Genomic DNA, 14,499 nt, shown 5'->3' on the forward strand with positions numbered 1-14,499 from the left:
CATAGCACAGTGGTCTTAGATTTTCCTGGCTGCGTCCTGAACTAACTATGGGAATTGGGAAAATCCTTCAACTTCTCTGGGTCTCAATTTCCTCCTTGTTAGACATGGAATCAAATGAGCTGATGTTAAGGAACCCCTTAGTGGACGCTTCAGAGTTCTGAGTGTCTTTGCAAAGCTTCCGGGCTCTGAAGAAAAACCTGGCTCTGGGGAGTAAGGGGGTGGGACTACTCATCAGTTCTGAAGATGACGGTGGAAAGTTTCAGAGGCCTGGAGGGGACAGTTCTGCCCTGGAGCATCTCTCTCAGAAGACACTCTGGTGAGAGTGGCTGTCACTGAGTCACTCCGATGTGCCACTGAGAGATGAAGGGAGCTGGGAGATGGGATTGGAAATTGAAACGAACCTTTCTTCATGCTCTATCAATTAGACAAGATCTTCGGCCCTGCTACCCTTTTCCACCTTTCAGACACAGGAAAAGCCCACTGAGAATCAGGGTCTAGAGGTGCAATGCCTGGAGGGAGTCCCAGGCCTGCAGCGTCCCAACTGAGTGATCATGGAGAAATCTCTTATCTGGCCAAGCCTCAGCTTCGTCATCTGTAACTTGGGGATGATGAGAAAACCTAATTCTCAGTGTCACCACGAGCATTAAGTGAGATAAGTCATGCAAATCTCTTAGCACAGTGCCTGCCCCAAAGAAAACAGACGCCCTGGGAAGGGGCTGAGATTATCCCCCACTTGCTGACTAACAAGGGAGCTCACCATTGTTTTGTGCGCGTGGGCAGAAGACACGAGATTCCTGGGTCAGAGACAAAGGACTTCATCACTCACGGCATAGTGAACAGTGTGATCACCAGCCTATTGACATTAGTCTCCCTGTCCCTAAGTCCCACAGAGGTGGCACCAGTGGGCCAGACAAATGTCTGCACACAGTGCATTGCAGTATGGAGAGAATTCTAACCTTAGAGCACTCAAATCTTTTCTAGTGGCCAGCAAGCATGTCCGCACTTGGCTCTGGAGGAGACTTCGTCTTCATCTTCCATGATTGCTTACTATACCTACATCCCTGAGAAAAGTCCTGGACAAGGGAGGCCCGGCCTCTCTCACATTTCTGCAAAATGAGCAGAAACTCAAGAGACTCCTGGATAGTTGTTTTGCAAGAACAACCAACCCTCACATTGGAACTGTCTTTGATTTTGGCAGATTTTCCCAAGGCTGCACCACTCTATTGGCACCTGTTCAACAGGGTCAGAAACCAAATCTGTCCAATTTGTCACATGCGGCATTTCTTAAGGCTGCTCTCAACAGGACATCAAGGCCAAGATGAGGCCAGTTTATAGCCCTTACCTCAACCACGACCCTCAGGAGGTCCTAGCTGAACAATTTCATAAAGCGTCCGATCTCCCTGACAAAGGCAAGGTGGCTGCTCCTTAGCTTTCTGTAACAACCTGTCCATTTGGCTGGAAGGGTTACTCGCCGTGGAGCAGCTTATATGAACAGCTGCACATACTCTGCCCGGCCCTGTAAGGAAGAAGTCCAGGGAAATCCTATCTTCTACAGCACCAGTGAGCTGGTGAAGGAAAGCTCTCCCAAAAGCCGTCCAGGCCAAGGTGGTGCCATTGATTATTTCAACTAAAGTTGGGGATACAGTTCAAGTCATCCTGTTTTCAAGAAAGAGGCAAGTTACTCGTTGACTTCCACACAAGTTGGCTAGTCTCAAGGGTGCACATGGTGCTTCTGGGAAGAAACCTGGCGCCCCCCCCCACCCAGCCCAAGTTGGACAAAACTCTATCAGTTAGGGAGCACAGGTTGATGGTGCCTCCCATTGGCCTCTCCACAAGCTGGTAGCCTTAGAGTTCCCAGTCCAAGTTAAATCATTGAGTCTAGTCCTTGTTTTGGGGGGATTGACTAATGGCCCAACCTGTCCCATTTGTCCATGCCACCAGCCAGATGGCATTCATCTACCCCAGGGAATTGTGAGTGGTGATGGCTATGACTGGGTGAGGAAGACACCTGGGGGTCCTGGGGTTGGCAGGTGTTTTGTGTGGAAAGTATTGGAGGTGAGGCGGCTCTCTGCTCCTTCCAGGCTTTCAGTAAGTTAAGCGGAATGACAATCCAGCAGGTCAGAACTGAGGACAGCAGGCCCAGCAGTCAGTTAAATTTAAACCCCTTGCGAGAGTTTGGGTGAGTGGCACCAGGATGTTGACCTCAGTAAGGGAGGTTCTGGTGGCCAGAAAGGCAACGATCATTAATGTCTCTGCTTCCTCCGTGTCTCCTGTGTCTGAGGTCCTCCTTCCCCAGCTGCTGAGGTGGTCGTTTTCCTTCAATGTTACAAAATCCATCTGTTCTGTTCCAGTAACTAGAACGTCCCCTTTTCCCAGTCATTCCCTACTTAAACCTTTCATCTGGAAGGGTCTGGTGCAAGAAGGACAAGGACGTTTTTATAAAACTTACATGGACTTGGGGCGCCTGGGTGGCTCAGTGGGTTAGGCCTCTGCCTTCGGCTCAGGTCATGATCCAGGGGTCCTGGGATCGAGTCCCACATCGGGCTCTCTGCTCAGTGGGGAGCCTGCTTCCCTCTTTCTCTCTCTTTCTCTGCCTGCCGCTCTGCCTACTTGTGATCTCTGTCTGTCAAATAAACAAATAAAATCTAAACAAAACAAAACAAAAAACCAACTTACATGGACTCATCATGTCCCCCAGTCTACATGTGGGCCACTTCCGGGGACTCAGAGAGGTACGCACAGAGCACTCCTCTTATTCTCATGATCCAGGCCCATGAAGCCCAACAAGAGAAACTAGGTGGTTGACCCACGATTGTAGGCCCCCTTTTGACTGAGCTGCCCCCCAGGAGACGCACCAGCCAGGCTGGGGCCAGTGTTAGGGGAAAGAAAGAATCCTACATCTAGGAATGGTGAGTGTAGAAGTCTGAATTTTTATGTAAGTAATCTCTATACCCAGTGTGGGGCTCGAACTCACAACCCTGAGATTTGGAGTCCCATGCTCTACTGACTGAGCCAACCAGGCACTCCAGTGAATTTTTTAGAACTGGTCTAAGCTCCACCCCTCTCATCCTGATCATGACAAAGGACCTGACCAAAGGGAGATGGCTCCATCCTGGGCACAGCCACATTCAGGGACTGAACTGCTATATTGAGATGTGTGGACCAGGAGGGAGGGCCAGAAATTTTCCTGAGGTTTTGTTTTAAGTAAACTCTACCCCCAACGTGGGACTTGAACTCATGACCCCGAGATCAAGAGTCACAGGCTTTTTGAGTTTATATTTGAGGAGGTTACTTCAACACCCAATGCCTGGGGCTGAGAGAAGGTTTGGAAGGGCAACCATATCCCTAGACTATAAGCCCATTATGGAGTGGCTTTTGGGATAAAAGTCACCCTGTTGCTAGATCAAATCATCCAGAAAGTTAAAAACACAGATTAGTATCAAGAACCACAATGATGGGGCGCCTGGGTGGCTCAGTGGGTTAAGCCGCTGCCTTCGGCTCAGGTCATGATCTCAGGGTCCTGGGATCGAGTCCCGCATCGGGCTCTCTGCTCGGCAGGGAGCCTGCTTCCTCCTCTCTTTCTGCCTGCCTCTCTGCCTACTTGTGATTTCTCTCTGTCAAATAAATAAATAAAATCTTTAAAAAAAAAAAAAAAAAAAAAAAAAAAAAAAAAAAAAGAACCACAATGATGTGGCCGCAGTTGGCTGGTTGGACTGGAGCAGCACCCGTGTAACCACAAAAGTGTGAGGCATCACCGATAGCCCCAAGAGGGAGTGAAAGGTTCTATGTATTCAACCCCTCAGGAGTGAACAGAGGCAACACGGCATATACTCTGGCCTCTCTAGTCCCAGGAAAAACAGATGAACGTTGCCGGGAATCACAAGTCTGGCGTGGAGTGGCACCAGAAGCACAGAGTCCCTTATTTTCTTTTTTTTAAGATTTTATTTATTTATTTGACAGGCAGAGATCACAAGTAGGCAGAGAGGCAGGCAGAGAGTGAGAGGGGGAAGCAGGCTCACTGCTGAGCAGGGAGCCCAATGTGGGGCTCGATCCCAGGATCCTGGGATCATGACCTGAGCCGAAGGCAGAGGCTTTAACCCACTGAGCCACCCAGGCGCCCCCAGAGTCCCTTATTTTGTGCCCATTCTATGATGGCGGACCTGTGGCCATGTCTGGTATGTTGAGGGATCCAGGCAGAAATGGAGACAATCTGGACAATGCAGGATCAACCAACAGCTTGATTTCTGTCAGTCTCATTAGAGAATGACCCTTTAGCATGGGCATCTACATAAGTGATCTAGCCTGGTCTACTCTGATTTGTTTCCACAGTTAGCTGAAAATGTTACCATCTAAAACTTTCTATTGGGTGGTAGGGTTACTATTGCTGACATTATCTACCTGGCATTTAGGTACTCCTGGATGTAGCAAACACATCATGTAACAAACAAAACTTGCTTTCCAGTTGGACCTGCAAGGTTCATGCCCTTTGGCTAAGCTGGGCTTGAGTTGGTCCATATAGATGAAGGTTTGTCAATTTCGTTGATCTTTTCGTTGAACTTGTAGGTTAGCTGATTTTCTCTAATCTTCATTACAGCCTTCCTTTTGCTCGCTTTGGGTTTAGCTTGTCCTTCTTTTTCTACGTTCTTTAGGTGGATATTTAAGTTACTGATTTTAGGTCTTTTCTTTTTATAAATGTAGACTTGACAACTATAAATTTCCCTCTAAGCACTGCTTTGGTTGCAACTTGTAAGTTCTAGTTTGTTGTGTTTTTAAAGATTTTTAAAATAAATCTTAAAGAAGCTTCTAATTTCCCCTGTGATTTCTTCTATGACCCATTAGTTATTTAAGAGTGTGTTGTTTAATTTCCACATATTTGTGAATTTCCCCAGTTTCCTCCTGTTATTGCTAGTTTCATTGCATTGTGGTCTGAGAACATATTCTGTATGATTCCAGCCCTTTTAAGTTTATTGAGACTTGCTTTATGGTTTAACATATACTCTATTCTGGAGAATGTTCCATGTATGCTTGAGGATATGCATTCCACCGGCATTGGGTGGAGTGCTCTATAGATGTCTGTCCTTACTTGGGCTTGAGTCACGCAGCTGTGACTTTTCTTTTAAAGGGGTCTACCTTGATAGAAGCTATTTCTGTCTGACTGTGATAATAACATCTGTTTTGGCCTGGTTTTAATATAAGGGCTAGGAGCGTTTCCTAAGTGGGGCTGATCGCAAGAATTTAACTGGATTTCTTTGGGTCACCTTTGAGCAGCGTTGTAAACCCAAACTAAGACGATAAGAACACTAAGAGTAATCAATGACTCATCTGTGGTTTTCTATGGGAGTTGGTCTGTCTCAAGAGAGTCTCCCTGAGTGGGATAAATCTCCCTTATATAAGCAGCCAGGACTCCCTGGAAGGGAAAAAACCAAACCAACCAACCAACCAAACAAACAAAAAACCCTGAGACCTTTTACTGTCATCTTGGAGTGGGTATAAGATTGGCATGACAGACAGTAGGAAGGACTGAGTGGCAAGATGGCTCAGCTGTTTTTATTCTCTCTTAACAAGCAGCACCTCCCAAGTGAGCCTCACCTCCCAAGTGAGCCAGCAAAATTCTAATGATTCATCTGGTTTTTGTCTGTAGTGGTAGTAAATTTCCCTCCATTCATGTTTAGTGTATGTGTGCTGTCTGAAAGGGGACAGAAACTTCTGTATGCCCTAGATGAGTCTTAGGATTGGTTGTTACCATGGGGCGGACCGAGGGTGACCCCTCCACTCCCCAGTTCTACCCGGAGGAGAGTTAGTAACTCCTGGGCGATGTCTGGCAGCTGACCTTGAATCGATATCCGGGTACTCTGCTGGTAACTACCTCCCCAATTTGTCCTCATGAGCAGGAAATAAAGTTGAAGACCCCTTACTGCTTGGTTGATTATACAATCTGGTCAACATGTGTGTTGCTGATTCCTTTGGTCTTCCCTCAGAACTTGTTAGTAAACCCCTGAGGTCCTCATACTGAAAACCATGTTTCTTTTTTTTTTTTTTTTAGATTTTATTTATTTGACAGAGAGGGAGAAATCACAAGTAGGCAGAGAGGCAGGCAGAGAGAGAGAGAGGGGGAAGCAGGCTCCCTGCTGAGCAGAGAGCCCAATGCGGGGCTCGATCCCAGGATCCTGGGATCATGACCTGAGCCGAAGGAAGAGGCTTTAACCCACTGAGCCACCCAGGCGCCCCTGAAAACCATGTTTCTGTCAATGTCTCATCCCCCGTGCCCAAACAGTCAAGAACTGTGGTAAGGTCTCTCATTTCACCCTACTTTCAAATAAACAAGTTATGGGGATACAATTTTGTGGCTACCGGCAAAAAACGTGAGACTTTTGAGTAAGAGATGAAGGACTTTATTACTCAGGGGCTCTGGGTGGCTCAGCCATTAAGTGTCTGCCTTAGGCTTGGGTTGTGATCCCGGGGTCCTGAGATCGAGTCCCTCATCAGGCTCCCTGCTCAGCGGGAAGCCTGCTTCTCCCTTTCCCTCTCCCCTTGTGTTCTCTCGCTGTGCCTCTCTCTGTTAAATGAATAAATAAAATCCTTTTTTTTTTTTTAAAGAACTTTATTACTCACAGCACACAAGTGTCATGAATGTGAGCATTTCGGTCCCTTCCCCTTCCCCTCAAGTCTTGCCAAAGCAAGGCGGCCGGACTCCTATAGGTGCCTGGGGGGACTCTGAGCTGGGGGCATCCAGGTGTTTTATAAGGGGCAGTAATACGCCAGCCCTTTGCTCCAGCGGGGCGAGTTGTCTCTACTGTCCAAGGCTGTCCACTATACAAACATCCAGCAAAAGACAGTCTGGAACCAAGGTAATGTCTCCGCTCACTACACCTGTATTCACGTTAGAGAGGCGGTGATCAATGGTCTCCAACCGCCTCACTCCTCACATCTCACTAAATCCTCAAGGCAACCCTGTCAAGTAGGTCTTTAACTGACCTGGTTTCACAGATGAGGAATTGAAGTCCAGAGAAGTGAAGTGAATTACTCCCGGTGACATAGCCAGTAAGCAGTGGATCCGGGATCAAACCCGGGCCAACCTGATTCCAGGCCTGTGTCTTGTCCATCCTCCTGCAGAACTTGAGGCATGGAGGGGCTCTGAAGGGAGAAAGATGATGGCAATTCTCTTGAGTAGTGGGACGGGATTGTAGGGAGGGTGGGAAGGGTTGAGGGGGGCCAGGAGCCAGATCTGTAGGACCTTGGAGACCACAGTAAGGATTTTGGATTTTTGTCTAAGGTTGATTGGGAGATGCCAGAGAGTTTCAAGCAAAAGAGTGGTATGACCCGATTTATGTTTTTTTAATTCTTTATTTGTTTATTTGACAGGCAGAGATCACAAGTAGACAGAGAGGCAGGCAGAGAGAGAGTGGGGGAAGCAGGCTCCCCGCTGAGCAGGGAGCCCCATGCGGGGCTCGATCCCAGGATCCTGAGATCATGACCTGAGCCCAAGGCAGAGGCTTAATTCACTGAGCTACCCAGGCGCCCCTGACTTGATTTATGTTTTAAAGATTTATTTATTATTTATTTGAGAGAGAGAGAGTCTTGCCGGTTAAGTGAGAGCACAGTGGGAAGGGGCAGAGGGAGAGGGAGCTGAGTGCAGAGCCCCATGTAGGTTTGATCCCACAACCCCAAGGTCACGACCTTACCAACACCAAAAGTCTGATGCTCAACTGATTGTGCCACCCAAGTACCCCTTGATTTATGTTTGTTTATTTATTTATTCACTTATTTATTTTTGAAGATTTTGTTTATTTTGTTGGAGAGAGGGAGAAAGAGAGAGCACAAGCAGGAGGAGTGGCTGGCAGAGGGAGAAGCAGGCTCTCCCCAAGCAAGAAGGGCGATGTAGAACACGATCCCAGGACCCTAGGATCATGACCTGAGCTGAAGGCAGATGTTTAACTGACTGTGCCACCCAAGCGTCCCCTGATTTATGTTTTAAAATAATTGTTTCCTGTTCTGCAAGGTGGGGATAACAGTAGTACCTTCCCGATAAGGTTGTCATGAGGAGTAAATGATAGGGATTAAACAGAAGGAGGAGAGCCGGAGTCTTAGTTGGTGCCAGGAAGAATAGCTGTTGGCTGAGTGGATACTGGCCATGACGGTGACAGAAGGTGCACTGAGAAATTGAGGATGGGACTGGGAGCTGAAGACAGTATGGACCTGGAGGGTCTGTACAGGCCGGCTAGAGTTCAAGAGGTCCTCTAGTCAGCTTGGCATAACTTACCTAGGGTCAGGCCCAGAGTCAGGAGCACTGCTGCCCTAGAGCCTGCCAGTAGATGGAGACAGTGAAGAGGGGCACAGGTCTCTCCAAGTAAGCAGGCGGCAGCAAGGGTCAGAAAATAGCAGTTTCAGGCAATCTATGTAGAAGGAAGATGGGGCCAGGAGAAGGGCGTTCAACCTCCAGGTAAGAATGCAGAAGTATTTGCTGTCTAGTTAAAGGAGGAGGTTGCCAATGAGATTACGGGGGGGGGGTGTCTAATCCTAGCTCCTTCTCCCCTGCCCTGCGAACCGCCCTAAGGCCCTTCAGGCTACACTTTAGGGCACCATTGCCTGCCCCCTCTGGCTTCTCCAAACCTAATAAGGGAGAGGATGCTTAAAGAAAAAGAACACAGAAGGTTGGGGTGGGGGGCGGAAATCGAGTCCAGTGTTCAGGGAGCGGGGATTTCTCAAACCAAGTGGTCCCCATCTGCGGCGGGCAGGAAGGGCGACCCCGCGCAGCCACTTTCAGGTCCTGCGACCCGAGCGGCGTTAGCCCGGAGACTCCCGTCCTGCGGCCCAGCGAGCCCAAAGTTCGTCTACCCGGTTCGCGCGGAGGAGCTCGCCCACAGCCCAAGAGCTCCAGCAGCAGACACGCCCCACTACGGGCAACGTGACGTCTGACAGGCGCCATTTCCGCCCTCATCCTGGGCCTAAAGAGAGGGGGCGGAGCCGAGCGGAAAGCGCTCTGCTTGTACGTCACGTCCGGTGAGCCTAGTGGCGACAACGGCAACATGGCTCTGAACGGTGCTGGTGAGGGTCTGGGCTGTGGGGGCCTAGGGTTGAGGGGTGCAGGAGGTAGCCCGCTCGGGAAAGACCCCTCTGTCTCTTGTGCCTCTCTTCCCCCAGAAGTCGACGATTTCTCCTGGGAGCCCCCAACCGAAGCGGAGACGAAGGTTCTGCAAGCGCGAAGGGAGCGACAGGATCGCATCTCCCGGCTCATGGGCGACTACCTGCTGCGTGGTTACCGCATGCTGGGCGAGACGTGCGCGGACTGCGGGGTGAGGAGAGACTCAGGACGTGGGATCCGGGTTGGGACCGCGGACCAGGCCGCACGGCCCTTCCCCAACTCTCTGGACCCCATCGCCCTGCGTCTCACCCTGTGTCTCATCCGTGCCCGCGTGCTTTCTGCTTCTAGACGATCCTCCTCCAAGATAAACAGCGGAAAATCTACTGCGTGGCTTGCCAGGAGCTCGACTCAGACGTGGATAAAGATAACCCGGGTGAGGGGCGAATGTGCTTGGAGAAGCTGCGTGGTGATAGAGGCCCAGAAACAGTAGGTTTGGGAGGTGACAGTGGAGTCTGTGGTGAGGCGGAGGTAAGGCGCTTTCCCTTTTCGGCTAGGACCATTCATTCAGTAGAAGCACTAAATACCCGTGTGCCAGACACTATCAAGAGTCTGAGCTCAGTTGGGCATAGTCCTAATGGGAGAGATGAAGGAAGGGCATGAATAACTCTGACACAAAGAAGAAAACGGAGGAAGGAAAAACATCTCAAGCATAGGAAGACCAGAACAGTAGAGAGGAGGTGGCCCAGGGCTGATGGGGGACAGACTTCCTGACCACTCCATCCACTTTCTCCTCTTTTAGCTTTGAATGCCCAGGCTGCCCTCTCCCAAGCTCGGGAACACCAGCTTGCCTCCGCCTCGGAGCTCCCCTCCGGCTCGCGGCCAGCCCCTCAGCCCCCAGTACCCCGTCCAGAGCACTGTGAGGGAGCTGCAGCAGGGCTCAAGGCAGCCCAGGGGCCGCCCCCTCCTGTTGTGCCTCCAAATACAGATGTCCTCGCCTGCACACAGGAGGCCCTCCTGCAGAAGCTGACCTGGGCCTCAGCTGAGCTGGGCCCTAGCACCTCCCTGGAGACCAGCATCCAGCTGTGTAGCCTAATCCGGGCTTGTGCTGAGGCTCTGCGCAGCCTGCGGCAGCTGCAACACTGAGAGGCCCCTCCTGAGAAAAACCCTCTAGAAAAACAGCTGTCCTCTTGTGTGGTTTGTTCTTTTCTTGGTTCTGAGTGTGCATGCCAGCTCCAGCTCCACTTGCCTTTTTCCTACCTTTGGCCTCTTACTCTACCACTGTCTGCTCTCCCTGATGCCCTGAGAGATTCGTTGGGCTTGTTTGTGCTTGCTTTCCCCCAGTCAGAATGAGGGGGGAGGGAGAGGACTATGTGATACTTTCTTTCGGAGGAGGAGGTCATAGCCTCCTCAAAAGCAGGAACAAGAGGGATGGACCTCTGCGGCATCCCTGCTGCTTCTCAGCCGTCCAGTGCTCAGTTCCCAGTCTTGAGTGAGATTTTGGGTTCCAGCCCCTTTTGGTATCTTCTCTGTCCCCTGAGCATTCTGATCCCATCATCCTGACCCACCTCATGCCCAGTCAAGGTACTCAGACACGAGACACTGACAGGGCGTCCGGTTTCACGTTAGGGACCCAGTGTGGACTTAACTCAAGTTTCCTGACTCCCCACCCCCAGGCTTAGATCCTTTCCCTGGGGAGTTAAAATTGAGCAGAATAATTAAACACATTTTTGTTGCGGGGAGCAAAGAAGAACCGCTAAGGAACCCCATTCGCCGCTTTCAGTCTCTTTCCCCGCCCCTTTTTCTCGCTCGGTTCTGGTGGATACCCCGTTCCCTTTCTCAGCTTTTCGCGGTGTGGTCCCACCACCGTAGCCCTTTTAAGAGAGGCCCCGCCCATACGAAGGGGGTGGGGCAGGGGCGGAGTCGGAGGAGTCGGGGAAGGAACAAAGCGCGGCCTGCGGGCGGCGGCTGGGCTCGGCCGGCGGGGCCGCGCGGTGCGGGGCCTGCGGGCTGCGCCCGGGCGGAGGGTTGAAGGGAAAGAGGCAGCATCGCCGTCCGCGCCGGCCGGGCCATGAATGGGCTGCCCTCGGCCGAGGCGCCGGGCGGTGCTGGCTGCGCCCTAGCCGGGCTCCCTCCGCTACCGCGCGGCCTCAGCGGTCTTCTCAACGCAAGCGGGGGTTCGTGGCGGGAGCTGGAGCGCGTCTACAGCCAACGCAGCCGCATCCACGACGAGCTGAGCCGCGCGGCCCGTATCCCCGATGGGCCCCGCTACGCTGCGGGCGCCACCAACGCGGGACCCGCCGCCGGTCCCCCCGGCCCGCGTCGCCCTGTCAATCTCGACTCAGCACTAGCAGCGCTGCGCAAGGAGATGGTGAGCGGCTGGGCCCCGGGCCAGCCTGGCGGGGGGCTGCAGTTGAGCTTGAAGGTCCCGGGGCGGAGCGCAGTCAGAGGCCAGTAACCGGGATCTCATGGCTTGAGCGTCAGAAGAACTGCAGAAGCGGGTTGGGTCAGAGGGGTTACAGTAACAATGATTATAGTTGCCGTTTATGCCAGTAGTTACCATGTATTTTTAAGTGCTTTACTCATGTTACTTTATTCCATCTTGCTAGGTAAATGTTACCCCTATTTTACAGATGAGGGTCAGTGACTTGTCTAAAGATTCACAGCTTGTAGATGGCGTCGGCTGTCCACAAAAGTTTGTTGCTTAGAGAGGTGCAGGAAGATTGGCTAGGGCTGAGGGTGGCCTGGACCCCAACCCCAGCCCACCCTCAGTCTTTTGCAGGTGGGGCTGCGGCAGCTGGACATGTCCCTGCTGTGCCAGCTGTGGGGCCTGTACGAGTCAATCCAAGACTATAAGCACCTGTGCCAAGACTTGAGCCTGTGCCAGGACCTGTCATCCTCCCTGCACTCAGACAGCTCTTATCCACCTGATGCTGGCCTGTCTGATGACGATGAGCCTCCCGATGCCAGCCTGCCCCCGGACCCGCCACCCCTCACTGTGCCCCAGACACACAATGCCCGGGACCAGTGGCTGCAGGATGCCTTTCACATCAGCCTCTGAAGAGCTGGGGGTGGGGGGAACACGCACCCATGCAAAAGGCTCAGAAACTCAGCCCGTAGTCAGTACTCAGACTTCTAGTGCCTGCTTTCCCTGTACCACCTCACTTCACAAGAAGGCAAACCTTTGGGCCCCTCAGAGGTAAAATTGCCAACGCCCTCTCTCCCGACTCTGGTTAGCTAGCACTGGGGCAGGCACCTGGGCTACAGCCTTGGCCCATGGCACCAAACCTCCACTCCTCCCACATGTGTGCACCCCAGCTTGGCCAACCTGCTGTCTGGTGGTGGGGCCCAAAGCATCTGGCACTCCCCTTGACGTCTCTGGGATTGGGATGAGTGCCTGGTTCCCATCTCCTTTTCACCTTTTGCTGCTATTGGCAGCTGCTGGCTCAGGGGCATCCCACCTCTGGTCCCTGGGTTCCACTGCTCTAAACCAGGGCATCCCCATTCTTGCACCCACCCACGGCCGGGAGGGCCAAGGCTCCGTGCTGGATATTTAAGTTTAGGGGCCAGACTCTTGGGCACGTAGGTAAATAAATACTCTCTCAGCGTTCTTGTGTTCTGAATGCCTGGCTCTGGGGCGGGGAGATAGCGGTGTTTCTGGGAAGTGCGGTCCCGCGCTCCGCCGGCAGGTGGCGCCGAAGACCCCCGAGTGGAAGAAAGGCTTGCCTACGAGGGAGTGCGAATCCTCCCTCCACCGACGGGGCTGGCGAACAGGCGGAGCTGGCCGAGCTAGCACCGTGGTCTGCGACGGCGGGCGAGTAACTTCCCCTCTGGCCGGAGATCTGGGAGCCCGACCCTCCCCAACCCGCCAACTCGCCTTGGTCGTTCCTGGCCCGCCAGGAAGAAAGGAGAAGGAGCCGCCCATCTTGAGAGAAACTTTCCACCCCAAGTCGGGGCGGAGCTGGGGCGGCACAGGAAATGGGTGGGCCGGAGCCCGCGGGCCTAGGGGCCCTTCGGAGGGAGAGGGGAAGGCGCCTCCAGGATGCGCCCGGGAGCTAGTGAGTGCTCTTCGGGTGGGAGGAAACAGCTGCAGGGGCAGAAGGGGATGAGGTGGCGATGGCCCACACTTCCCCAGAGGCCACAGAAGCCCTGGGCGAGGGGGCGGGGAGAAAGGACCAGGGCCCTGCGCTCCGGGGCAGGAGATCCAGCTCTGGTGAGGAGCGTTTACGTTCCAGACACTCCCATTCTGCACTTACTCTTGTACAGGCCGCCTGGCTCCCCAACAGCACTTGGAGTCTTTAGGCCTGTGTGTGAGGGACTTCCTCTTACGGAGGACCACACCGCTGGGCCTAGGAGACAAACCCACGTGTCAGGCTCGCCGGAAGAAGCCTGCACATTTGGGGATGGTGGGTGTTAAGACCTTCAGGCACACACATAAACCCCCTACAGCTCCCTGAGACGAAGAGGAGAGGACCTCGTGGTTACACACTCAGGCTTCCAGGCTGCTCACCCCCACACCCTGCGCACGGTCCCTTGCCTCTGGAGACAACAGTCGGCACTCTTGGCAGGTCAGAGAGGCTGTTCAAACCAAGTATTTATTAAGCACCAGGTTGCAGTCCGTTCACAAACTTTTTTCCTAGTGCCGGCAGGGAGGGAAAGCTGATGAGCTGCCCCCAGGGCAGTTCCCTAACTCCAGCCCTGACACCTGGAGGTGCTCATTAGCATGCTGGGCCCGCAGGTAGGCGATAAGGGCTCGGATCTAGGTGTGAACAAGGCAGCTAATGCCTGGGGCAGGCTTCTTAGGAGAGGGAGAGTAAATATGTGTGTGTAGCCCAAGCTCCTGCTTACACACACACACATAGACACACACACACACACTCTCTCTCTCTCTCTCTCTCCCTCCCTCCCTCCAGTCTGCAATAACGGATTCTGTTTAATGAGACCTCAGAAATCAGCCAGTCTATGTAGGGAATGCTTCCCCAGATTTCCTACTCTCAGTGACTGTAAAAGTCAGAACTATAATTATCCCTATTCAACAGAAGTAGAAACTGAGGCTCAGAATGTTAGTACTTTGCCCAAAGTCACACACTTGTTGGAAATCAGCTGCTTGTGGGGTGTTGGGACTGTCTTCCGTGACTGGCAAATGCGTGCTACCCAAAGGTAGGGACACTCGAGTTGACCCCTGACTCTGCTCTAAGACCTGGGTGACAGCAGGAGTCTGCCACCCCAGTGTTGACAGTTGGCTCTGGCTCAGATTCGCAGCGTGGCCCTGAGCATGTCTGTTCTTTCTGGGGCTGTTTCCCCAACCTGTGAAATGGGGCCATCATCAATCAGTACGTACCTCCCAGGGCTGCGGGCAGGAAGGGTGGCGGCCTGGGCAGTGCTCCTGAGGGCGGCACCAAATTGCTGGTAGCTCTCTC

The 14,499-nt window shown here is 52.7% G+C and overlaps 2 protein-coding genes and 1 non-coding gene across 3 annotated transcripts; 2 read left to right on the forward strand and 1 right to left on the reverse strand.

Annotated features, from left to right (window-relative positions):
* Positions 1 to 2,949: 2,949 nt before the first annotated feature.
* Positions 2,950 to 3,022, reverse strand: TRNAW-CCA. Its single transcript has one exon. It is a non-coding gene; the product is annotated as a tRNA-Trp (tRNA).
* Positions 3,023 to 8,941: 5,919 nt separating this feature from the next.
* On the forward strand, positions 8,942 to 10,260 carry ZNRD2 (zinc ribbon domain containing 2). Its single transcript, XM_044259671.1, has 4 exons — positions 8,942 to 9,045; positions 9,142 to 9,293; positions 9,431 to 9,515; positions 9,882 to 10,260. The coding sequence occupies exons 1-4, from the start codon at positions 9,027 to 9,029 to the stop codon at positions 10,223 to 10,225; spliced, it is 600 nt and encodes a 199-aa protein (XP_044115606.1). The 5' UTR covers positions 8,942 to 9,026; the 3' UTR covers positions 10,226 to 10,260.
* Positions 10,261 to 11,068: 808 nt separating this feature from the next.
* On the forward strand, positions 11,069 to 12,689 carry FAM89B (family with sequence similarity 89 member B). The gene is made up of 2 exons (XM_044259672.1): positions 11,069 to 11,450; positions 11,862 to 12,689. Exons 1-2 carry the CDS (start codon positions 11,151 to 11,153, stop codon positions 12,138 to 12,140), a joined length of 579 nt encoding a protein of 192 aa, XP_044115607.1. The 5' UTR covers positions 11,069 to 11,150; the 3' UTR covers positions 12,141 to 12,689.
* Positions 12,690 to 14,499: the final 1,810 nt, after the last annotated feature.

This window comes from Neovison vison, chromosome 7 (assembly GCF_020171115.1).
Source record: "Neovison vison isolate M4711 chromosome 7, ASM_NN_V1, whole genome shotgun sequence".
Taxonomy (NCBI): domain Eukaryota; kingdom Metazoa; phylum Chordata; class Mammalia; order Carnivora; family Mustelidae; genus Neogale; species Neogale vison.